General features: G+C 45.7%; 1 protein-coding gene across 1 annotated transcript in view; it reads left to right on the top strand.

Moving 5' to 3' along the window:
* Window positions 1-1,154: 1,154 nt before the first annotated feature.
* The window catches only part of LOC143785118 (NEDD4-binding protein 1-like), a 65,544-nt gene continuing 40,359 nt past the window's right edge, over window positions 1,155-26,339 (top strand). Inside the window, exon 1 of the mRNA XM_077273794.1 lies at window positions 1,155-1,494. Coding sequence (XP_077129909.1) covers window positions 1,155-1,494 — 340 coding nt within the window. The remainder of the gene's footprint in view (window positions 1,495-26,339) is intronic.

Genomic DNA, 26,339 nt, shown 5'->3' with positions numbered 1-26,339 from the left:
CCTTAATCCGGGCAAACAAGTCAGACAACAGCGGTAAAGGATACTGAAATTTGACAGTGATCTTATTTAAAAGCCGATAATCAATACAAGGTCTCAAAGATCCGTCCTTTTTTGCCACAAAAAAGAATCCCGCACCAAGAGGGGAAGAAGACGGACGAATATGTCCTTTTTCCAGAGACTCCTTGATATATGAACGCATAGCGGTATGTTCAGGTACCGACAGATTAAACAGTCTTCCCTTAGGAAATTTACTGCCTGGGATCAAATCTATAGCACAGTCACAGTCCCTATGAGGAGGCAGTGCACTGGACTCAGACTCACTGAAGACATCCTGATAATCAGACAAATACTCCGGAACTTCCGAAGGCGTAGAAGAAGCAATAGACACAGGCAGGGAATCCTCATGAATACCACGACAGCCCCAACTTGAGACTGACATAGCCTTCCAGTCCAGGACTGGATTATGGGTCTGTAACCATGGCAGCCCTAAAACGACCAAATCATGCATTTTATGTAAAACCAGGAAACGTATCACCTCGCGGTGTTCAGGAGTCATGCACATGGTAACCTGAGTCCAATACTGCGGTTTATTTGCTGCCAATGGTGTAGCATCAATACCCCTAAGAGGAATAGGATTTTCTAATGGTTCAAGAGTAAATCCACAGCGCTTAGCAAATGAGAGATCCATGAGACTCAGGGCAGCACCTGAATCTACAAACGCCATGACAGGATAAGATGACAGTGAGCAAATCAAAGTTACAGACAGAATAAATTTAGGTTGCAAATTACCAACGGTGACAGGACTAACAACCTTAGCTATACGTTTAGAGCATGCTGAGATAACATGTGTAGAATCACCACAGTAGTAGCACAAGCCATTCCGGCGTCTATGAATTTTCCGCTCATTTCTAGTCAGGATTCTATCACATGGGCGCATGCGCGGACTCTGATGGAGCAGGAAGTGCTCGGCTGAGCTCCGCATCCCGAGGCTTGATTCCCCCCCGTTTAGATACCGGAATCGGGACCTTTTCACGGCAGTCTGCTTCCCCTCGCCTCCGAGAGCGCCGAGGTCCGCAATGCCCAGGAAAGCCGGCGCGGGACAGCCGGCTGGCCGCCCGATATCAGAACTCTTGGCGGGCGGCGGTGCAGGTAAAATGGCCGCCGCGCCTGTCCTCACTCTCTCTCACATCCCGGCGCTGCAGCTCAGTGAAGGGGCAGACGATGCGGATCTGAATAATGGAGGGGACGCAGTTATTTCAACTGCTGCACTCACCAAATCCCTCCGGGAGACCTTCCGCACAGAACTTTCTGCAGCCATGACTGCAGTCTCCGCCCAGCTACAAGATATCTCCCAGCGCACAGCATGCTTAGAGGAGAAAATGGAGGCCACAGCAGAGGCCCTTAGTGAAGATCAAGAGACCCTCACACTCCATGCTGACCGCATCATGGACTTAGAGCTGCGCAGTGAAGACCTAGAGAATAGGTCCAGAAGAGGTAATATTAGAGTGCGTGGCTTACCAGAATCCTATGTGACATTAAAAGAGACAGTCACTGCTCTATTTATTGCGCTCCTGCCGCAGGCAGATCCATCCTCATTACATATCACAAGAATCCACAGGGCTCTAGGCAGAACACGTTCCACAGACATTCCCAGAGACGTGGTCCTCAAAATGCAATATGAGGAATCTAGAGATTTAATTCTTAATGCTGCAAGATCTCTATCTACACTTCCTGGACTTCCAGATTCTGTGAAATTGTTTGCGGACATAGCACCTGCCACGCTGTTTCGTAGGAGAGCCCTTAAACCAATCACCATGGCACTACAGTCAGTGCAAGTGAAATATCGCTGGGGCTTCCCATTCTCTTTATCTTTTACACATAAGAATGAGCAGTATATTTGTCGTACACTGGATGAAGGCAAAAAGGTTCTAGAACAAGCTGGAATTCCGCTTCCTGATGTTATGCCTCCACTTCCGCAAAGAAGACCCAGACCAGCTAAAGAATGGCAGCAGGTTCCTGCGACCAGAAGCCAACGTTCACGAATTACTTGACTGTTTCCTGGATTCCCTGGATTTAATTTTTGAGACGTGGCTTTACATAGACTCCTTCGGTTGACTGCATTGAGTTATCTTCAGTTATCTGTTAATGATCATTAGACTGATCTATATTTTCCTGATTTCGAACTTTTCTGCATATGCCCATACCAATTTACTCTCCCTATTTAACCTGTTTATTATTTTTCTACCAGTTTTCCCATCCTCTCCCTCTTTCCCCCCCTTTCCTACCTCCCTTCTTCTCCCCTCCCCTTTCCTCCCCCCTACCTCCCCCTCCCCCCCTTGACTGGGCTAGTAATCATAACGGGTAAGGCCTCGGGTTTACTACATGTTGCCCTATTTTGGCGATTCTCGGTCTACTTTTAATATGGTATTCCGGATCTCCATCTTTTGTGAGGCTAGAACTCACATTATTGTTCTATTAATGTTATATGTGTATGTTTTCCCTTGTTTTGTTTTTCTCCCTTTGTTTTCTAGTAGATTTACCACACATTGTTCACTTCGCAGTTTCCAACGGTGGAGATTTGGCAGGACTGGTCGAGTGTCTGAGTCTGTAAGCATTACTTGTATCTTTACTAATGTGTAGGGTTATTTCACACAACGTAAAGGGTCTTAATTCGCCCATTAAACGGAGGAGAGCGTTCATAGATTACCATAAACACAAGCCAGATATCTTGTGTTTACAAGAAACCCATTTCTCCTCTTCATCTTCTCCTAAATTTTTTGACTCGAGCTATTCTCGCTACTTCCTTGCCTCTTGGGACAGAAAAACCAGAGGTGTTGCTATATTACTAAAAAATTCCTTCCCCTTCCATTTGACTGAATCATACTCAGACCCTGAAGGGAGGTTTTTAATACTACAGGGAACTCTACAGGGTAAAACAATCTGTATTATCAATAGTTATCTCCCTGCAAACACCCAGATCCGGGTTTTTAAATTAATTTTATCAAAGCTCTCTCAAGTCTCATACCACCACCTGATTTGGAGTGGGGATTTCAACATGGTCCTTGATCCAACTCAGGACAGTAGTGCAGTACAGAGGTCTGATGTTTCCAAGAGAGATAGGAAACAAATCTTGCACTTGATGAGGGAGAATAGATTGGTGGATGTCTGGCGGGAGATTAATGGGCAGGCAAGGGGCTTCACATTTTACTCACCAGTACACAAATCGTACTCGCGCATTGACTTACAGTTAACGACTGCAAATACTCTAGTATCGGCTCTGTACTCACGACATGTCCCATCAGCTTGGTCGGATCATGATTTTGTTCTGTCGGTCTTTAAATTTGATATTACCACGTCTGGCCTTTTTAAGTGGCGCTTAAATGAATCCCTGCTTACAGACCCCACTATATCTTCTCAACTTAAAGAAGATCTTAAACTTTTCTTTCAAACTAATGTAACTAATGACTCCTCACCTGGTAACATCTGGATGGCTCATAAAAAAATCATAACTGGCTCTATAATCAAGATAGCTTCCACCAGGAAAAAAAACAGGTCAGCCCTTCAAAATAAATTGGAAGCCAAGCTGTTCAAGCTCGAGCAGGCTAATCAGCTATCAACGTCTCGCTATCTAATAAAACAAATCTCAGATGTCAAAAAACAGCTGACCTCATTGCTCACTGTTAAAACGGAGAAAGCCCTCGCCTGGACCAGAGCCTCCTTTTACAAGCAGGCAAACAAACCTTCCAGAATGTTAGCACGCCAACTACGCGCAAGAGAGTACTTAAACTCTATACCCTCCATAAGGGATGGCTCTGGACGTATATCAGCCCATCCAGAGGGTATTTATAAAGTCTTTTATGAGTACTATCAAAAATTGTACTCCTCCCCTCAAAACACTCCCTTGAAATCTCTGAACTCTTTTTTACAAGGTGTTTCCCTTCCAAAAATTTCTGAACCTGCCATACAGCAACTTCAGTCGGAAATCCTTCCTGAGGAAATTACTATGATAATCAAAAAATTAAAGTCGGGCAAGGCTCCGGGTCCTGACGGCCTGTCAGCCCTTTATTACAAAAAATTTGGAGATCTCCTAATGCCCCACATTAAAAATTTCTGCAACGCCCTTCTTTCTGGCTCCCAAATGCCCCCTGAGTTTTATTTTGCTCACGTAACTGTCATTCCCAAACCAAAACGAGATCACTTATTAGTTAAAAACTACCGTCCTATTTCTTTATTAAACGTCGATTTAAAAATTTTCACTTCACTCATCACTGATAGACTGAACAAAATATTGCCTTCGCTTATACATAAGGATCAGGTGGGTTTTATCCCGATGAGACAAGGACCTGACAACATACGTAGAAATCTCAACATTATCCACTCAGCGAACCGTACACAGAAGCCTTTGATGGTACTGGCTCTAGATATAGAAAAGGCTTTTGATACAGTTCTTTGGCCTTATCTATTCTCAGTGTTAGATAAATTTAATTTCCCTCAAAAGCTGATTTCCTGTCTTCAACTAATATATGACAATCCATCAGCGTACCTCAAACTCCCTTCCACTAAACCGTTATCTATAAATATACAAAGAGGTACTCGTCAGGGGTGTCCCTTGTCCCCAGCATTATTTGCTTTAGCAATGGAGCCGTTGGCCGCAGCCATAAGAGAAAATCCAAACATATTAGGACCCTCAGGCTTGGGTGAAAAATACAAACTGAGCCTTTTTGCAGATGATCTTCTACTCACACTGTCCAACCCCTACTCTACTCTACCCAACCTATTTTCGCTTCTGTGTACATTTGAAAAAATATCAGGTCTCAGGATAAATGTTGATAAGTCAGAGGCCCTATTCATCAACATTCCTAAGGCTGATCAAGATAATTTAATTTCACAATTCGGCTTTACGAGAAAGGAACATTCCCTATCCTACTTAGGAATTAACCTTACGACTCATAAATCTTCCCTTTTCAAGTGGAACTATTCCCCTTTAATTGCAAAATTTAGGACTGACATAGCAAAATGGTCTCGTTTAAAAATTTCATGGCTTGGCCGGTTACACACTATAAAGATGGTTACTTTGCCGAGATTCCTATACCTATTTAGATCACTCCCTATCGCGGTACCTTCGAAGTGTCTCCAAGAGATTCAGTCAATTATTTCCAAATTTATATGGAATGGAAAGAGACCCCGTGTCAAACAAAACATAATGTGTTTACACAGAAAGTATGGAGGCATGTCAATGCCTAGTCTCTTGACATATTTCAAAGCAGCCCAAATAGCTCAATTGTCCAAACTATCACCTAACAGTAATACTCCTAGGTGGGTGCAATTAGAATCTTACTTCCTGCAGCCTTATTCACTTTGTGGCCTCTTGTGGTCCACGGTGAGACTCCCGCCGGACATTCAGGTCATAGCTCCCTTTTCCGCTCTCTCTCTGATCATATGGAGAAAGGAGAGATTCAAGCACAATCTTCAATCTAAATTTTCACCCCTTACATCATTGTTTCGTAATCCTATGTTTCAGCCGGGGTTAGAGCCTGCATTGTTCTCCTGGTGGATCGGGAAGGGGATTACCATGCTAAAACACCTTTGCTCCCCTTTCAATATTTTACTCACTAAGCAAGAATTTATACAATGTCATAGTCCCCCAACTGGAGAGGCTATGCGTATCAATCAAGTTTTTCATTTTGCCAGTCAGCATCTGTCACGTGGGACCCCTTTTCGGCTCACTGGTTTTGAACAAAGGTATTCTGGAAACCCTATGGGTAATGGGATAATCTCACTAATATATTCCACGATGAATGCCGCTCATACATCAGAGAAATTAAATTATATGCTGCAATGGGAGAATGACCTGGAGCTCGTCCTGCCCATGGAGACGTGGCATAAATGCAGTGAAACCCTGTCTAGAGGTAGTCATCAAACATCTCTGACTGAAACATCACTTAAGGTGTTACATAGGGCATATTATGTACCAACCAAATTGCATGCCATTTGTCCGCACATCTCTAAAGATTGCTTTAGGGGTTGTAATATCCCTGGGGATATGCTCCACATTTGGTGGAAATGTCCGATCGTTGAGAAATTATGGCAAGAAGTTAATTCAATTATTATCCAATTATTTGGTAAACCAATTATAATGGACCCCACAGTACTCCTATTGGGAAAGATGCCACATGGTTTCTCGAAGAGTCTTTGGAGATTAGCGAATACATTGTGCATGGCAGCTAAAATTCATATAGCTTCTAAATGGAGAACTCAGACACTGTCCATTTCAATGGTGAGAGACAGAATGAATGAAATTTTAATGTGCGAGAGAATCCAAGCAACTAGATGTGATGACATGGATGCCTTTTTTCGAATCTGGAGCCCTTGGCTCGATCTCGACTCTAGCACCCCTCTGACTCGAACCCTCCTACTGTCTCCATGAATTTCTTACATCTTATATCTGTAAAAGCTTATTAACATTATTAGTATATTGCGACAAATCAGCACTCACCTAATTATCAACATCTGATGACATGACATGTTGGATTTCCCCCATAATTGGTAAAACGAAGTGATGTTATCCCCCTTGTTGTTCCTATCCCTAGTCTGTCCTGTCTTGTCTTTCTAGTTTGGTTTATATGATCGACCTTTATTGATATGGTTACTTTTACATTTTTGTCACGATGCTCTACAAATAACTATATCTTTTTTACATGGAAGGTCGTTTTTGTTATATATTGCTATGAAAACTTTAAATAAACATATTGAAACAGGATTCTATCACATTGCATTAAATCAGGTGTCTGTTCAGACAACACCATGAGGGAATTTGCGGTTTTTCTATCACATTGCATCACATCAGGTGTCTGTTCAGACAACACCATGAGGGAATTTGCGGTTTTGCGCTCCCGCAACCGCCGGTCAATTTGAATAGCCAGTGCCATAGTATCATTCAGACCTGTGGGAATGGGAAAACCCACCATAACATTCTTAATGGCTTCAGAAAGGCCATTTCTAAAATTAGCGGCCAGTGCACACTCGTTCCAATGTGTCAGCACGGACCATTTCCGAAATTTTTGGCAATACACTTCAGCCTCGTCCTGCCCCTGAGACATAGACAGCAAGGCCTTTTCTGCCTGAATCTCAAGATTGGGTTCCTCATAAAGTAAACCGAGCGCCAGAAAAAACGCATCAAGATCAGCCAATGCCGGATCTCCTGGCGCCAGCGAAAAAGCCCAATCCTGAGGGTCGCCCCGTAAGAACGAAATAACAATTTTTACTTGCTGAGCAGAATCTCCTGATGAACAGGGTCTCAGGGACAAAAACAATTTACAATTATTCACGAAATTCCTAAACTTAAACCTGTCTCCGGAAAACAGTTCAGGAATCGGTATTTTAGGTTCTGACCTAGGATTTCTGATAACATAGTCTTGTATGCCCTGCACACGAGTAGCCAGCTGGTCCACACTTGTAATCAAGGTCTGGACATTCATGTCTGCAGCAAGCATAGCCACTCTGAGGTAAAGGGGAAGGAGAAAAAAAAAAAAACTCAGAATCTTCTTTCTTATAATCCCTCTTCTGCAATGCATTAAACATTTAATACTGGCCTGGCAAACTGTTATGACCCCAATGGCGAGGGTCTCAGAGGAACGTGGAAGTCTGCAGAATACAAAAATCCAGCTCATAGGGCAGTGGTAACTGGGTTGACCATATATCTACTCCTAACGCCAACACTAGAAGTAGCCGGGGATCATTCCTACGTTGATTCTAGATGACACGCGCCAGCCGGAGAATCTAGCTACCCCTAGTAGAGGAAAACAAAGACCTTTCTTGCCTCCAGAGAAGGGGACCCCAAAGCTGGATAGAAGCCCCCCACAAATAATGACGGTGAGGTAAGAGGAAATGACAAACACAGAAATGAACCAGGTTTAGCACAGAGAGGCCCGCTTACTGATAGCAGAATAAAGAAAGGTAACTTATATGGTCAACAAAAACCCTATCAAAATCCACACTGGAAATTCAAGAACCCCCGAACCGTCTAACGGTCCGGGGGGAGAACACAAGCCCCCTAGAGCTTCCAGCAAAGGTCAGGATATAGATTTGGAACAAGCTGGACAAAAATACAAAACCAAAACAAATAGCAAAAAGCAAAAGGCAGACTTAGCTGATATAACTGGAACCAGGATCAGTAGACAAGAGCACAGCAGACTAGCTCTGATAACTACGTTGCCAGGCATTGAACTGAAGGTCCAGGGAGCTTATATAGCAACACCCCTAACTAACGACCCAGGTGCGGATAAAAGGAATGACAGAAAAACCAGAGTCAAAAAACTAGTAACCACTAGAGGGAGCAAAAAGCAAATTCACAACAGTGACGCCTGCAGACCAATCCATTTAAGGCTGCATTCCAAATGGCGCTCCTTCCCTTCCGAGCTCTGTCATGCACCCAAACAGTGGTTCCCCCCCACATATGGGGTATCAGCGTACTCAGGACAAATTGGACAACAACTTTTGGGGTCTAATTTATCCTGTTACCCTTGTGAAAATACAAAACTGGGGGCTAAAAAATCATTTTTGTGAAAAAAAAAAAGAATTTTTGTTTTCACGGCTTTGCGCTATAAACTTTAGTGAAACACTTGGGGGTTCAAAGTTCTCAAAACACATCTAGATAAGTTCCTTGGGAGGTCTAGTTTCCAATATGGGGTCACTTGTGGGGGGTTTGTACTGTTTGGGTACATCAGGGGCTCTGCAAATGCAACGTGACGGCTGCTGACCAATCCATTTAAGTCTGCATTCCAAATGGCGCTCCTTCCCTTCCGAGCTCTGTCATGCGCCCAAACAGTGGTTCCCCCCCACATATGGGTTATCAGCGTACTCAGGACAAATTGGAAAACAAATTTTGGGGTCCAATTTATTCTGTTACCCTTGTAAAAATACAAAGCTGGGTGCTAAAAAATCATTTTTGAGAAAAAAAATAAAAATTATTTTCACGGCTCTGCGTTATAATCTGTAGTGAAACACTTGGGGGTTCAAAGCTCTCAAAACACATCTAGATAAGTTCCTTAGGGGGTCTACTTTCCAAAATGGTGTCACTTGTAGGGAGTTTCAATGTTTAGGCACATCAGGGGCTCTCCAAATGCAACATGGTGTCCCATCTCAATTCCAGTCAATTTTGCATTGAAAAGTCAAATGGCGCTCCTTCCCTTCCAAGCTCTGCCATGCGCCCAAACAATGGTTTACACCCACATATGGGGTATCATCGTACTCAGGACAAATTGCACAACATTTTTTGGGGTCCAATTTCTTCTCTTACCCTTGGGAAAATAAAAAATTGGGGGCGAAAAGATCATTTTTGTGAAAAAATATGATTTTTTATTTTTACGGCTCTGCATTATTAACTTCTGTGAAGCACTTGGTGGGTCAAAGTGCTCACCATACATCTAGATAAGTTCCTTAGGGGGTCTACTTTCCAAAATGGTGTCACTTGTAGGGAGTTTCAATGTTTAGGCACATCAGGGGCTCTCCAAACGCAACATGGCGTCCCATCTCAATTCCAGTCAATTTTGCATTGAAAAGTCAAATGGCGCTCCTTTCCTTCCGAGCTCTGCCATACGCCCAAACAGTGGTTTACCCTCACATATGGGGTATCAGCGTACTCAGGACAAATTGTACAACAACTTTGGGGGTCCATTTTCTCCTGTTACCCTTGGTAAAATAAAACAAATTGGAGCTGAAATAAATTTTGTGTGAAAAAAAGTTAAATGTTCATTTTTATTTAAACATTCCAAAAATTCCTGTGAAACACCTGAAGGGTTAATAAACTTCTTGAATGTGGTTTTGAGCACCTTGAGGGGTGCAGTTTTTAGAATGGTGTCACACTTGAGTATTTTCTATCATATAGACCCCTCAAAATGACTTCAAATGAGATGTGGTCCCTAAAAAAAAATGGTGTTGTAAAAATGAGAAATTGCTGGTCAACTTTTAACCCTTATAACTCCGTCACAAAAAAAAATTTTGGTTCCAAAATTGTACTGATGTAAAGTAGACATGTGGGAAATGTTACTTATTAAGTATTTTGCGTGACATATGTCTGTGATTTAAGGGCATAAAAATTCAAAGTTGGAAAATTGCAAAATTTTCAAAATGTTCGCCAAATTTCCATTTTTTTCACAAATAAACGCAAGTTATATCGAATAAATTTTACCACTAACATGAAGTACAATATGTCACGAGAAAACAATGTCAGAATCGCCAAGATCCGTCAAAGCGTTCCAGAGTTATAGCCTCATAAAGGGACAGTGGTCAGAATTGTAAAAATTGGCCCGGTCATTAACGTGCAAACCACCCTTGGGGGTGAAGGGGTTAAGATTTGCATTTCTGCTAGAGTGCCATCCGTGTGTGTGCCATCCCTGTGAGCGCCATCTCTCACTCAGTGGGCCATAGAAAGCCTATTTATTTTTTTGCTTGATTTGGGTTCTAAAATCTAACTGAAAAAAAAAACACTACATCCATCAGTGGGAGATTATTATTGTCCTCAGGGCTTGTGTGCCACTCCTGATCCTGACTCCTGTGAGCGCCATCTCTCACTCAGTGGGCCATAGAAAGCCTATTTATTTTTTTGCTTGATTTGGGTTCTAAAATCTACCTGAAAAAAAAAACACTACATCCATCAGTGGGAGATTAATACTGTCCTCAGGGCTTGTGTGACACTCCTGATCCTGACTCCTGTGAGCGCCATCTCTCACTCTGTGGGCCATAGAAAGCCTATTTATTTTTTTGCTTGATTTGGGTTCTAAAATCTAACTGAAAAAAAAATCACTACATCCATCAGTGGGAGATTAATACTGTCCTCAGGGCTTGTGTGCCACTCCTGATCCTGACTCCTGTGCGCGCCATCTCTCACTCAGTGGGCCATAGAAAGCCTATTTATTTTTTTGCTTGATTTGGGTTCTAAAATCTACCTAAAAAAAAAACACTACATCCATCAGTGGGAGATTAATACTGTCCTCAGGGCTTGTGTGCCACTCCTGATCCTGACTCCTGTGAGCGCCATCTCTCACTCAGTGGGCCATAGAAAGCCTATTTATTTTTTTGCTTGATTTGGGTTCTAAAATCTAACTGAAAAAAAAATCACGACATCCATCAGTGGGAGATTAATACTGTCCTCAGGGCTTGTGTGCCACTCCTTATCCTGACTCCTGTGTGTGCCATCTCTCACTCAGTGGGCACTGGGCCATAGAAAGCTTTTTTTTATTATTATTATTATTTGGTTTCTAAATTGTCCCTGAAAAAAACAATTTATCTTATTTGGTTTCTAAAGTCTCCCTGAGAAAAAAAAAAATAGGTGGGAGATTAATATTGACATTTGTGCTTGAGTGACAGTCCTGCGTGTGTGGCATCTCTGTGATTTTGTGCCACAGAAAACAGAGTGTGTAACATTGTGCCTGATTTTCCTTGTGGTCTCACCAACCTGTTAAGGGATATTGAAATCATACTGAAGTTATAGCTTACCGTGTAAGTTGTTTGACAGCAACAAATAAAGTTACTTTGGTTAAGTTTTTAAAACAATGAGGAAGTCTGGTGCAAGAGGTCGTGGCCGTGGGCGTTCATTGTCAGCTGGTAATGATGGTAGTGGTAGTGGAGCATCAGGTGGTCGTGGGGATAAAAATATTCCACGTAAGTCTGGAGCTGTGGAGCCAGTTTCGTCGTCTGGCTACACAAGGCCTCGAACGCTCTCTTTTCTGGGAGTAGGAAAACCGCTTTTAAAGGCGGAGCAGCAACAGCAAGTTTTGGCTTACATTGCAGACTCAGCCTCTAGCTCTTTTGCCTCCTCTTCTGAAACTGGTAAATGTAAAAGTAGCGCGTCGCTTGTGGATGTCCACGGTCAGGGACAAGTCGCTTCCTTGTCCTCTTCAGCAAAAACTACAACAAGAGAGAAGGATGCAGCAGGCGACACAACGGGTTACTCCATGGAGCTCTTTACACATACCGTCCCTGGCTTACAAAGTGAAACACTTAACAGGCCATGCCCATTACAAGTTGATTCTGACATGGAGTGCACTGATGCACAGCCACAGCCAGAGTACTATGCTGCTCCTTTGACTCAGACCACCACATTGCCCTCTCAGGGTACTGATCCACAATCAGACCCTGATGAGACTATGTTGCCCCGCCACGAACGCTATACCACCGACCGACACAATGACACTGACGAAGTTGCACACGAGCTCGAAGAGGAGTTAATAGATGACCCAGTTGTTGACCCCGATTGGCAGCCATTGGGGGAACAGGGTGCAGGCGGCAGTAGTTCAGAAGCGGAGGTGGAGGAGGGGCCGCAGCAGGCATCAACATCGCAACAGGTTCCATCTGCCGGGCCCGTATCTGGCCCAAAATGCGTGTCAAAGCCAAAACCTGTTGGAGGACAGCGTGGCCATCCGGTTAAAGCTCAGTCTGCAATCCCTGAAAAGGGATCCGATGCTAGGAAGAGTGCAGTCTGGCATTTTTTTAAACAACATCCAATTGATCAGCGCAAAGTCATCTGTCAAAAATGTTCAACTAGCTTAAGCAGAGGTCAGAATCTGAAATGTCTCAATACTAGTTGCATGCATAGACACTTAACCACCATGCATTTTCAAGCCTGGACTAACTACCAAACGTCCCTTAAGGTTGTAGCACCCTCGGCCAATGAAGCTAGTCAGCAACGCAACATCCCTTCCGTCACTGTAAGGCCACCATTTTCCGCACCACCGGCAGTATCTGTGCAGGTTTCTTTGCCAGCCAAAAGCACTCAGGGTCAGGGAATCACCAGTTTTGTAGGAGGAAATATTGCATCTAGGTCACCGGCGGAAACAATACCATCTCCAACCGTCTCGCAGTCTGCCATGTCCACCGGCACACCCGCAAGTTCCACGATCTCCATCTCTCCAGTTCAGCTCACACTACATGAGACTCTGGTTAGAAAAAGGAAGTACTTATCCTCGCATCCGCGTACACAGGGTTTTAACGCCCACATAGCTAGACTAATCTCGTTAGAGATGATGCCCTACCGGTTAGTTGAAAGCGAAGCTTTCAAAGCCCTGATGGAGTACGCTGAACCACGATACGAGCTACCCAGTCGACACTTTTTTTCCAGAAAAGCCATCCCGGCCCTGCACCAGCATGTTAAACAGCGCATCGTCCATGCACTCAGGCAATCTGTGAGTACAAAGGTGCACCTGACTACAGATGCATGGACCAGTAGGCATGGCCAGGGATGTTATGTGTCCATCACGGCACACTGGGTGAATGTGGTGGATGCAGGGTCCTCAGGGGACATCAATTTCGGGACAGTTGTGCCTAGCCCACGGTCTAGGAAACAGTTGGCTGTAGGCGTTCGCACCACCTCCTCCTCCTCCTCCTCGTCCTCCTGCAGAAGCTACAGCTCTTCCACAGACCGCAGTCGGCCAACCACTCCATCGGCAGATAACACTGTTGCACACCAGTTGTCCCATTATGGGCCAGCTACTGCCAAGCGTCAGCAGGCTGTATTGGCTATGAAGTGTTTGGGCGACAACAGACACACCGCGGAAGTTCTGTCCGAGTTCTTGCAACAAGAAACGCAGTCGTGGCTGGGCACAGTAGATCTTGAGGCAGGCAAGGTAGTGAGTGATAACGGAAGGAATTTCATGGCTGCCATCTCCCTTTCCCAACTGAAACACATTCCTTGCCTGGCTCACACCTTAAACCTGGTGGTGCAGTGCTTATTGAAAACTTATCCTGGGTTCTCCGACCTGCTCCTCAAAGTGCGTGGACTTTGCTCACATATCTGACGTTCGCCTGTACACTCCAGCCGTATGCAGACCTATCAACGGTCTTTGAACCTACCCCAGCATCGCCTAATCATAGACGTTGCAACAAGGTGGAACTCAACACTGCACATGCTTCAGAGACTGTGCCAACAGAGACGGGCTGTTATGTTTTTGTGGGAGGATACACATACACGGGCAGGCAGTAGGATGGCAGACATGGAGTTGTCTGGTGTGCAGTGGTCCAAGATACAAGACATGTGTCAAGTCCTTCAGTGTTTTGAGGAATGCACACGGCTGGTTAATGCAGACAACGCCGTAATAAGCATGAGCATCCCCCTAATGCGTCTGCTGATGCAAAGTTTGACGCACATAAAGGAGCAGGCGTCTGCACCAGAGGAAGAGGAAAGCCTTGATGACAGTCAGCCATTGTCTGGTCAGGGCAGTGTACAGGACGAGGTAGCGGGCGAAGAGGAGGTGGAGGACGAGGAGGATGATGGGGATGAGTATATTTTTAATGCGGAAGCTTTCCCGGGGGCACTGGAAATTGGTTGCGTGGCAAGGCCGGGTTCTGGTTTTTTGAGGGACACAAGTGACGTAGATTTGCCTGAAACTGCCCCTCAACCAATCACAACCGGAGATTTGACAACTGGAACTTTGGCCCACATGGCGGATTATGCCTTACGTATCCTAAAAAGGGACACACGCATAACGAAAATGATGAACGATGACGATTACTGGTTGGCCTGCCTCCTTGATCCACGCTATAAAGGCAAATTGCAAAATATTATGCCACATGAGAACTTGGAACTAATATTAGCAACCAAACAATCAACTCTTGTTGACCGTTTGCTTCAGGCATTCCCAGCACACAGCGCACGTGATCGTTATCACACGAGCTCCAGGGGGCAGCAGATTAGTAGTGTTAGGGGTGCACACATCAGAAGTGGCGTTGGACAGAGGGGTTTTCTGACCAGGTTGTGGAGTGATTTTGCTATGACCGCAGACAGGACAGGTACTGCTGCATCAATTGAAAGTGACAGGAGACAACATTTGTCCAGTATGGTTACTAACTATTTTTCATCCCTTATCGATGTTCTCCCTCAACCATCATTCCCATTTGATTACTGGGCCTCAAAATTAGACACCTGGCCAGAATTGGCAGAATATGCATTGCAGGAGCTTGCTTGCCCGGCAGCAAGTGTCCTATCAGAAAGAGTATTCAGTGCTGCAGGTTCAATATTAACCGAAAAAAGGACTCGTCTGGCTACCCAAAATGTTGACGATCTAACATTCATTAAAATGAACCACAACTGGATTTCGAAATCTTTTGCCCCACCTTGCCCGGCCGACACCTAGCTTTCCTATGAAAAGCTCTTGCCTGTGGACTACTGTGAATTACTTTTCTAATGTCTAATTTTCTGCAGCTGATTGTCCGGCATATGACATGTTTACACCTCCCTAAATGGCCAAACTCCCCACACGGGGCCGTAGTATCGCGACTTGGCGCAAGCACCCGTGAGACAGCTGTTTGCCTGAAGAGGTGGGTGTGCTCGCTTTTGGTCGACGGCATTGGTACTGGGTCCCTCATAGTACAATAAAGTGTCTCTGGCGGTGGTGGTGCGCACCCAACGTCAGACACACTGTTGTAACATGAGGGGCCCTGGGCCTGTACCGCCGGCCACAAGAGAGTTCACCCACCCCCAGGTCAAACATTGCTCTACCACTTCCACAGTTATCTCTCACACTTCCACCAATGTTTAGTCTATGCGCTGACATCCTTCCATACCTGCCACTGACAATACCATTGTGTTGACATGTATGATGGTACATAACATAGTCAGGGGCAGTGTCCTCTATTTACCACAGTAAATACTTTGCGCTAAATTAGTAGGTCTGAAACAACGCAGAGGATCCCACCCCTGAACCTAATGATTGCACCCTTTAGTGTCTTTGTTTTAATGCGAGACATTCACATTTATTTGTTGTTTTTTGACTACTAACTGGCAGACACTCATTACAATCGGCCTCCGTTGACCACACCACTGCTGCCCGTGTACCCCTGGAACCTATTTTACGGTGCCTACAGCCAGCCCATTTTATTATGTTAGGACTTCGAAGCCTGTCTGCGGTCCCTCCTTCCACTAGGCCTCCACTGACCAGACCACTGCTGCCCGTGTACCCCTGGAACCTATTTTACAGTGCCTACAGCCAGCCCATTTTATTATGTTAGGCCTTCGAAGCCTGTCTGCGGTCCCTCCTTACACTAGGCCTCCACTGACCAGACCACTGCTGCCCGTGTACCCCTGGAACCTATTTTACAGTGCCTACAGCCAGCCCATTTTATTATGTTAGGCCTTCGAAGCCTGTCTGCGGTCCCTCCTTACACTAGGCCTCCACTGACCAGACCACTGCTGCCCGTGTACCCCTGGAACCTATTTTACAGTGCCTACAGCCAGCCCATTTTATTATGTTAGGCCTTCGAAGCCTGTCTGCAGTCCCTCCTTCCACTAGGCCTCCACTGACCAGACCACTGCTGCCCGTGTACCCCTGGAACCAATTATAAAGTGCCTACAGCCAGCCCATTTTATCATGTTAGGCCTTCGAAGCCTGTCTGCGGTCCCTCCTTCCACTAGGCCTCCACTGACCAGACCACTGCTGCCCGTGTACCCCTGGAACCTATTTTACAGTGCCTACAGCCAGCCCATTTTATCATGTTAGGCCTTCGAAGCCTGTCTGCGGTCCTTCCTTCCACTAGGCCTCCACTGACCAGACCACTGCTGCCCGTGTACCCCTGGAACCAATTATAAAGTGCCTACAGCCAGCCCATTTTATCATGTTAGGCCTTCAAAGCCTGTCTGCGGTCCCTCCTTCCACTAGGCCTCCACTGACCAGACCACTGCTGCCCGTGTACCCCTGGAACCAATTATAAAGTGCCTACAGCCAGCCCATTTTATCATGTTAGGCTTTCGAAGCCTGTCTGCGGTCCCTCCTTCCACTAGGCCTCCACTGACCAGACCACTGCTGCCCGTGTACCCCTGGAACCTATTTTACAGTGCCTACAGCCAGCCCATTTTATTATGTTAGGCCTTCGAAGCCTGTCTGCGGTCCCTCCTTCCACTAGGCCTACATTGACCAGACCACTGCTGCCCGTGTACCCTTGGATCCAATTATAAAGTGCCTACAGCCAGCCCATTTTATCATGTTAGGCCTTCGAAGCCTGTCTGCGGTCCCTCCTTCCACTAGGCCTCCACTGACCAGACCACTGCTGCCCGTGTACCCCTGGAACCTATTTTACAGTGCCTACAGCCAGCCCATTTTATTATGTTAGGCCTTCGAAGCCTGTCTGCGGTCCCTCCTTCCACTAGGCCTCCACTGACCAGACCACTGCTGCCCGTGTACCCCTGGAACCAATTATAAAGTGCCTACAGCCAGCCCATTTTATCATGTTAGGCCTTCGAAGCCTGTCTGCGGTCCCTCCTTCCACTAGGCCTCCACTGACCAGACCACTCCTGCCCGTGTACCCCTGGAACCAATTTTAAAGTGCCTACAGCCAGCCCATTTTATCATGTTAGGCCTTCGAAGCCTGTCTGCGGTCCCTCCTTCCACTAGGCCTCCACTGACCAGACCACTGCTGCCCGTGTACCCCTGGAACCTATTTTACAGTGCCTACAGCCAGCCCATTTTATTATGTTAGGCCTTCGAAGCCTGTCTGCGGTCCCTCCTTCCACTAGGCCTCCACTGACCATACCACTGCTGCCCGTGTACCCCTGGAACCAATCATAAAGTGCCTACAGCCAGCCCATTTTATCATGTTAGGCCTTCGAAGCCTGTCTGCGGCCCCTCCTTCCACTAGGCCTCCACTGACCAGACCACTGCTGCCCATGTACCCCTGGAACCAATTTTAAAGTGCCTACAGCCAGCCCATTTTATTGTGTTAGGCCTCCGAAGCCTGTCTGCAGTCCCTCCTTCCACTAGGCCTCCACTGACCAGATCACTGCTGCCCGTGTACCCCTGGAACCAATTATCAAGTTTATAAGCGTGTCCCGAGGAACACTCCGGTATAAAACATCAGAAAATATAAAAATAAGTATTTTGCTTATAATAAAGAAAATACTGGAGAGATATCAAATGCATACATTTTAACATTAAAAACAAAAACACATACAACCAAAAACTGGTACAGTACCAAAATTGGCCACCAGCTACAAAAACTTTCTCCTGCAAGTAGTTAACTGAAAGGTTTTTTTCCATTGAAAACACAGATATGGCATCCACCGAGTGTTGTCCTGTCGCGTCTTCTTTATATTATTGCAAAGAAGCTGCAACTGAATAAAGCTGTGCTTCAACCTTCTGGCTTTCGGCCTATAGTATCAGATATTAAACTGCATTTGGCCTTCAACTTTGGTTACGGCCTACTAACGGTGTCTGCCCCTCCCTGGTGTTGTCCTCAACTGAATACAGCTGAGCTTCAACCTTCTGGCTCTCATTAAGTGTTTTTTAAAAAACAAAATGGTGGTTAGGGCCTACTAACGGTGTCTGCCCCTCCCTGGTGTTGCCCTCAACTGAATAAAGCTGAGCTTCAACCTTCTGGCTCTCATTAAGTGCTGTGTTTTTAAAAATTGGTGGTTAGGGCCTACTAACGGTGTCTGCCCCTCCCTGGTGTTGCCCTCAACTGAATAAAGCTGTGCTTCAACCTTCTGGCTTTCGGCCTATAGTATCAGATATTAAACTGCATTTGGCCTTCAACTTTGGTTACGGCCTACTAACGGTGTCTGCCCCTCCCTGGTGTTGCCCTCAACTGAATAAAGCTGTGCTTCAACCTTCTGGCTTTCGGCCTATAGTATCAGATATTAAACTGCATTTGGCCTTCAACTTTGGTTACGGCCTACTAACGGTGTCTGCCCCTCCCTGGTGTTGCCCTCAACTGAATAAAGCTGTGCTTCAACCTTGTGGCTTTCGGCCTATAGTATCAGATATTAAACTGCATTTGGCCTTCACCTTTGGTTACAGCCTACTAACGGTGTCTGCCCCTCCCTGGTGTTGTCCTCAACTGAATACAGCTGAGCTTCAACCTTCTGGCTCTCATTAAGTGTTTTTTAAAAAACAAAATGGTGGTTAGGGCCTACTAACGGTGTCTGCCCCTCCCTGGTGTTGCCCTCAACTGAATAAAGCTGAGCTTCAACCTTCTGGCTCTCATTAAGTGCTGTGTTTTTAAAAATTGGTGGTTAGGGCCTACTAACGGTGTCTGCCCCTCCCTGGTGTTGCCCTCAACTGAATAAAGCTGAGCTTCAACCTTCTGGCTCTCATTAAGTGTTTTTTAAAAAACAAAATGGTGGTTAGGGCCTACTAACGGTGTCTGCCCCTCCCTGGTGTTGCCCTCAACTGAATAAAGCTGAGCTTCAACCTTCTGGCTCTCATTAAGTGCTGTGTTTTTAAAAATTGGTGGTTAGGGCCTACTAACGGTGTCTGCCCCTCCCTGGTGTTGCCCTCAACTGAATACAGCTGAGCTTCAACCTTCTGGCTCTCATTAAGTGCTGTGTTTTTAAAAATTGGTGGTTAGGGCCTACTAACGGTGTCTGCCCCTCCCTGGTGTTGCCCTCAACTGAATAAAGCTGTGCTTCAACCTTCTGGCTTTCGGCCTATAGTATCAGATATTAAACTGCAATTGGCCTTCAACTTTGGTTACGGCCTACTAACGGTGTCTGCCCCTCCCTGGTGTTGCCCTCAACTGAATAAAGCTGTGCTTCAACCTTGTGGCTTTCGGCCTATAGTATCAGATATTAAACTGCATTTGGCCTTCAACTTTGGTTACGGCCTACTAACGGTGTCTGCCCCTCCCTGGTGTTGTCCTCAACTGAATACAGCTGAGCTTCAACCTTCTGGCTCTCATTAAGTGTTTTTTAAAAAACAAAATGGTGGTTAGGGCCTACTAACGGTGTCTGCCCCTCCCTGGTGTTGCCCTCAACTGAATACAGCTGAGCTTCAACCTTCTTGCTCTCATTAAGTGCTGTGTTTTTAAAAAATGGTGGTTAGGGCCTACTAACGGCGTCTGCCCCTGCCTGGTGTTGTCCTCCACTGAATACAGCTGAGCTTCAACCTTCTGGCTCTCATTAAGTGTTTTTTAAAAAACAAAATGGTGGTTAGGGCCTACTAACGGTGTCTGCCCCTCCCTGGTGTTGCCCTCAACTGAATAAAGCTGTGCTTCAACCTTCTGGCTTTCGGCCTATAGTATCAGATATTAAACTGCATTTGGCCTTCAACTTTGGTTACGGCCTACTAACGGTGTCTGCCCCTCCCTGGTGTTGCCCTCAACTGAATAAAGCTGTGCTTCAACCTTGTGGCTTTCGGCCTATAGTATCAGATATTAAACTGCATTTGGCCTTCAACTTTGGTTACGGCCTACTAACGGTGTCTGCCCCTCCCTGGTGTTGTCCTCAACTGAATACAGCTGAGCTTCAACCATCTGGCTCTCATTAAGTGTTTTTTAAAAAACAAAATGGTGGTTAGGGCCTACTAACGGTGTCTGCCCCTCCCTGGTGTTGCCCTCAACTGAATAAAGCTGAGCTTCAACCTTCTGGCTCTCATTAAGTGCTGTGTTTTTAAAAATTGGTGGTTAGGGCCTACTAACGGTGTTTGCCCCTCCCTGGTGTTGCCCTCAACTGAATAAAGCTGAGCTTCAACCTTCTGGCTCTCATTAAGTGCTGTGTTTTTAAAAATTGGTGGTTAGGGCCTACTAACGGTGTCTGCCCCTCCCTGGTGTTGCCCTCAACTGAATACAGCTGAGCTTCAACCTTCTTGCTCTCATTAAGTGTTTTTTAAAAAACAAAATGGTGGTTAGGGCCTACTAACGGTGTCTGCCCCTCCCTGGTGTTGCCCTCAACTGAATAAAGCTGTGCTTCAACCTTCTGGCTTTCGGCCTATAGTATCAGATATTAAACTGCATTTGGCCTTCAACTTTGGTTACGGCCTACTAACGGTGTCTGCCCCTCCCTGGTGTTGCCCTCAACTGAATAAAGCAGTGCTTCAACCTTGTGGCTTTCGGCCTATAGTATCAGATATTAAACTGCATTTGGCCTTCAACTTTGGTTACAGCCTACTAACGGTGTCTGCCCCTCCCTGGAGTTGTCCTCAACTGAATACAGCTGAGCTTCAACCATCTGGCTCTCATTAAGTGTTTTTTAAAAAACAAAATGGTGGTTAGGGCCTACTAACGGTGTCTGCCCCTCCCTGGTGTTGCCCTCAACTGAATAAAGCTGAGCTTCAACCTTCTGGCTCTCATTAAGTGCTGTGTTTTTAAAAATTGGTGGTTAGGGCCTACTAACGGTGTCTGCCCCTCCCTGGTGTTGCCCTCAACTGAATAAAGCTGAGCTTCAACCTTCTGGCTCTCATTAAGTGCTGTGTTTTTAAAAATTGGTGGTTAGGGCCTACTAACGGTGTCTGCCCCTCCCTGGTGTTGCCCTCAACTGAATACAGCTGAGCTTCAACCTTCTTGCTCTCATTAAGTGCTGTGTTTTTAAAAAATGGTGGTTAGGGCCTACTAACGGTGTCTGCCCCTCCCTGGTGTTGTCCTCAACTGAATACAGCTGAGCTTCAACCTTCTGGCTCTCATTAAGTGTTTTTTAAAAAACAAAATGGTGGTTAGGGCCTACTAACGGTGTCTGCCCCTCCCTGGTGTTGCCCTCAACTGAATAAAGCTGAGCTTCAACCTTCTGGCTCTCATTAAGTGTTTTTTAAAAAACAAAATGGTGGTTAGGGCCTACTAACGGTGTCTGCCCCTCCCTGGTGTTGCCCTCAACTGAATAAAGCTGAGCTTCAACCTTCTGGCTCTCATTAAGTGCTGTGTTTTTAAAAATTGGTGGTTAGGGCCTACTAACGGTGTCTGCCCCTCCCTGGTGTTGCCCTCAACTGAATAAAGCTGAGCTTCAACCTTCTGGCTCTCATTAAGTGCTGTGTTTTTAAAAATTGGTGGTTAGGGCCTACTAACGGTGTCTGCCCCTCCCTGGTGTTGCCCTCAACTGAATAAAGCTGAGCTTCAACCTTCTGGCTCTCATTAAGTGCTGTGTTTTTAAAAATTGGTGGTTAGGGCCTACTAACGGTGTCTGCCCCTCCCTGGTGTTGCCCTCAACTGAATACAGCTGAGCTTCAACCTTCTTGCTCTCATTAAGTGCTGTGTTTTTAAAAATTGGTGGTTAGGGCCTACTAACGGTGTCTGCCCCTCCCTGGTGTTGTCCTCAACTGAATACAGCTGAGCTTCAACCTTCTGGCTCTCATTAAGTGTTTTTTAAAAAACAAAATGGTGGTTAGGGCCTACTAACGGTGTCTGCCCCTCCCTGGTCTTGCCCTCAACTGAATAAAGCTGAGCTTCAACCTTCTGGCTCTCATTAAGTGCTGTGTTTTTAAAAATTGGTGGTTAGGGCCTACTAACGGTGTCTGCCCCTCCCTGGTGTTGCCCTCAACTGAATACAGCTGAGCTTCAACCTTCTTGCTCTCATTAAGTGCTGTGTTTTTAAAAATTGGTGGTTAGGGTCTACTAACGGTGTCTGCCCCTGCCTGGTGTTGTCCTCCACTGAACAAAGCTGAGTTTCCACCTTCTGGCTCTTTTTTTTTTTTTTTAAATTGCTGGATGGGGCCTAATAGCTCTGTTTGCTCCTCCCTGGTGTTTGTCCTCAACTAAAAAAGGCTGAGCTTCAACCTTATGGCTTTCGGCCTATAGTATCAGATATTAAACTGCATTTGGCCTATTAGTGTGTTTGGGCCCTTAAAACAGTGTCTGCTGCTCCTGGGTTTGCTACTCCACTCAACAAAGCAATGCCGCCTGTTTAGTCCTGTTACCAATTTTGAACTGCATTTAGCCTACTTTATTCTTTGGCCCTATATTTGTTTCCTCCTCATCCTGCCCACTGCCCAGCCACTGCTACAGGAGTCTGCTGGTACATTGACCTAGACCACTACATTCCCCTTGCACTCTACACAGCCAGAATCTGACCCTGCTGAAAGTCAGGTTCCCCTTCCCGCATGTTATACCACCTTACACAGGGACAAAGAGGAAGGTGCAGATGAAAGTGCAGGTTCCTTCATCAGGTGGGGGGGGCATACTCGTTGGCGACGTCACTGGCACATGGCCCCTCAGAGTACGCAAAAGTGTCGCTGCTGGTGGGAGGCGCCCCCGCCGTGCAAACACACCGCTGTACTTTGAGGGGCCCTGTGCCAGTGCCAATGCCAACGAGTGGGCCCCCCTGCTTGCTTAGGATCACAGCACTTGCAAACTTGACATACTTACCTCTCACTGCTCCACCGCCGTGACGTAGTCCATGTTTCCTGTGCCCACTAAAACCTTGAACCAGCCCTACCCCCCACAACTTTTGCCAAATCGCCCCCAATTTCCAGTGCCCAACTATTATTATAAAGTTAATTTAGATTGACAAGCTTCAGAAAACAAGAATGGATGTTTTTGGCATTAAAATGGGCACTGTAGGTGTTTTCCTGGCCTCCACTCACTGCCGGCTATGCTTCCCCATTGACTTGCATTGGGTTTCGTGTTTCGGTCGATCCCCGACTTTTAGCGATAATCGGCCGACTTCACTCGACTCGACTCTGGACTAAGTCGGGTTTCACAAAACCCGACTCAATCTTAAAGGGAACCTGTCACCATGTTTTTGGAAGATGGGATAAAAATAGCGTTAAATAGGGGCAGAGGTGGGCGTTACATTAGTGTGTTTGTTATGCGTTTATTACCCACCTAAGTTGCCGAAATACCTTTGCAAAGTCTCCGTTTTCGCCTGTCAATCAGGCTAGTCTGGTCAGATGGGCGTTGTCTTCCCCCAGATTTTGCGTAGTTTTCCGTTGGTGGCGTAGTGGTGTGCGCATGCCCAAGGTCCCGAATCCTCTGCCAGGGGATTTCAAAGAGCGCGGTGTCCGTTATTGCATTGGTGATCGGTGGGCGCGGCCATCTTCCTTTGGCCGCGCGTGCGCAGAAGCGGCGCTCTGCTGGCCGCGGCATCAGGAAAATGGCCGCGGGATGCCGCGCGTGCGCAGATGGATATCGCGGCGGCCATTTTCCTGAAGCCGCGGCCAGCAGAGCGCCGCGGCAAGCAGAGCGCCGCTTCTGCGCACGCGCGGCCAAAGGAAGATGGCCGCGCCCACCGATCACCAATGCAATAACGGACACCGCGCTCTTTGAAATCCCCTGGCAGAGGATTCGGGACCTTGGGCATGCGCACACCACTACGCCACCAACGGAAAACTAAACAAGATCTGGGGGAAGACACCACGCCCATCTGACCAGACCAGCCTGATTGACAGGCGAAAACGGAGACTTTGCAAAGGTATTTCGGCAACTTAGGTGGGTAATAAACGCATAACAAACACTCTAGTGTAACGCCCACCTCTGCCCCTATTTAACGCTATTTTTATCCCATCTTCCAAAAACGTGGTGACTAGGGTTGAGCGAAACGGGTCGATCATTTTCAAAAGTCGCCGACTTTTGGCTAAGTCGGCGTCTCATGAAACCCGATCCGACCCCTGTGCTTGTCGGCCATGCGGTACGCGACTTTCGCGCCAAAGTCGCGTTTCAATGACGCGAAAAGCGCCATTTCTCAGCCAATGAAGGTGAACGCAGAGTGTGGGCAGCGTGATGACATAGATCCTGGTCCCCACCATCTTAGAGAAGGGCATTGCAGTGATTGGCTTGCTGTCTGCGGCGTCACAGGGGCTATAAAGGGGCGTTCCCGCCGACCGCCATCTTACTGCTGCTGATCTGAGCTTAGGGACAGGTTGCTGCCGCTTCATCAGAAGCAGGGAGAGCGTTAGGCAGGGTCCACTAACCACCAAACCGCTTGTGCTGCAGCGATTTCCACTGTCCAACACCACCTTCGGTGTGCAGGGACTGTGGAAGCTATTTTTTTTTTTTTTTCCCCTCAGCGCTGTAGCTCATTGGGCTGCCCTAGAAGGCTCCGTGATAGCTGTATTGCTGTGTGTACGCCACTGTGGAAACCAACTGCTTTTTTCAAAGCACATATCCTCTTGTTCCTTCCTTTCTGCACAGCTATCTTTTCTGTTTTTCCACACTTTTTATTTAATTTGTGCATCAGTCCACTCCTATTGCTGCCTGCCATACCTGGCTTACATTACTGCAGGGAGATAGTAATTGTAGGACAGTTTTTTTTTTTTTTTTGTTTTTTTTTTTTGTGGGAGATTAAGATTGGCATTTCTGCTACAGTGCCATCCCTGTGTGTGCCATCTCTCACTGAGTGGGCCATAGAAAGCCTATTTATTTTTTCCGTGATTTGTGTTCTAAAATCTACCTCAACACAAAAACAGTACATCAATCAGTGGGAGAAAAATATTGGCCTCAGTCAGGGCTTGTGTGCCACTGCTGTGTGTGCTATCTCTCATTCAGTGGGCTATAGCAAGCCTATTTTTTTTTTTTTTTTTTAATATTATTTGGTTTCTAATTCTCCCTGAAAAAAAAAAAAAAAACCTAAAAAAACAGTGGGAGAATAATATTGCCCTTTCAGCTTGTGTGCCAGTCTTGACTCCTGGGTGTGCCACCTCTCTCCCTCTCATTCAGTGGGCCATAGAAAGCCTATTTATTTTTTTTTTTAAATATTATTGGGTTTCTAAAGTCTCCCTGAAAAAACAAAAAATACATAAAAAAACAGTGGGAGAGTAATATTGCCCTTTCAGCTTGTGTGCCAGTCTTGACTCCTGGGTGTGCCACCTCTCTCCCTTTCATTCAGTGGGCCATAGAAAGCCTATTTATTTTTTCCGTGATTTGTGTTCTAAAATCTACCTCAACACAAAAACACTACATCAATCAGTGGGAGAAAAATATTGGCCTCAGTCAGGGCTTGTGTGCCACTGCTGTGTGTGCTATCTCTCATTCAGTGGGCTATAGCAAGCCTATTTTTTTTTTTTTTTTTTTTTTTAATATTATTTGGTTTCTAAAGTCTCCCTGAAAATAAAAAAAAAAAATACATAAAAAAACAGTGGGAGAGTAATATTGCCCTTTCAGCTTGTGTGCCAGTCTTGACTCCTGGGTGTGCCACCTCTCTCCCTTTCATTCAGTGGGCCATAGAAAGCCTATTTATTTTTTGGTTTTTTTAATATTATTTGGTTTCTAAAGTCTCCCTGAAAATAAAAAAAAAAAATACATAAAAAAACAGTGGGAGAGTAATATTGCCATTTCAGCTTGTGTGCCAGTCTTGACTCCTGGGTGTGCCACCTCTCTCCCTCTCATTCAGTGGGCCATAGAAAGCCTTGTTTTTTTGTTTTTTTTTTAATATTATTTGGTTTCTAAAGTCTCCCTGAAAATAAAAAAAAAAAACATAAAAAAACAGTGGGAGAGTAATATTGCCATTTCAGCTTGTGTGCCAGTCTTGACTCCTGGGTGTGCCACCTCTCTCTCTAATTGTGGGCCATAGAAAGCCTATTTATTTTTTGGTTTTTTTAATATTATTTGGTTTCTAAAGTCTCCCTGAAAATAAAAAAAAAAATACATAAAAAAACAGTGGGAGAGTAATATTGCCCTTTCAGCTTGTGTGCCAGTCTTGACTCCTGGGTGTGCCA

The sequence above is a fragment of the Ranitomeya variabilis genome, chromosome 7 (assembly GCF_051348905.1).
Source record: "Ranitomeya variabilis isolate aRanVar5 chromosome 7, aRanVar5.hap1, whole genome shotgun sequence".
Classification (NCBI taxonomy): Eukaryota; Metazoa; Chordata; class Amphibia; order Anura; family Dendrobatidae; genus Ranitomeya; species Ranitomeya variabilis.
The sequence above is the reverse complement of the archived record's forward strand: the minus strand, read 5'-3'. Positions and strand labels throughout refer to the sequence as shown.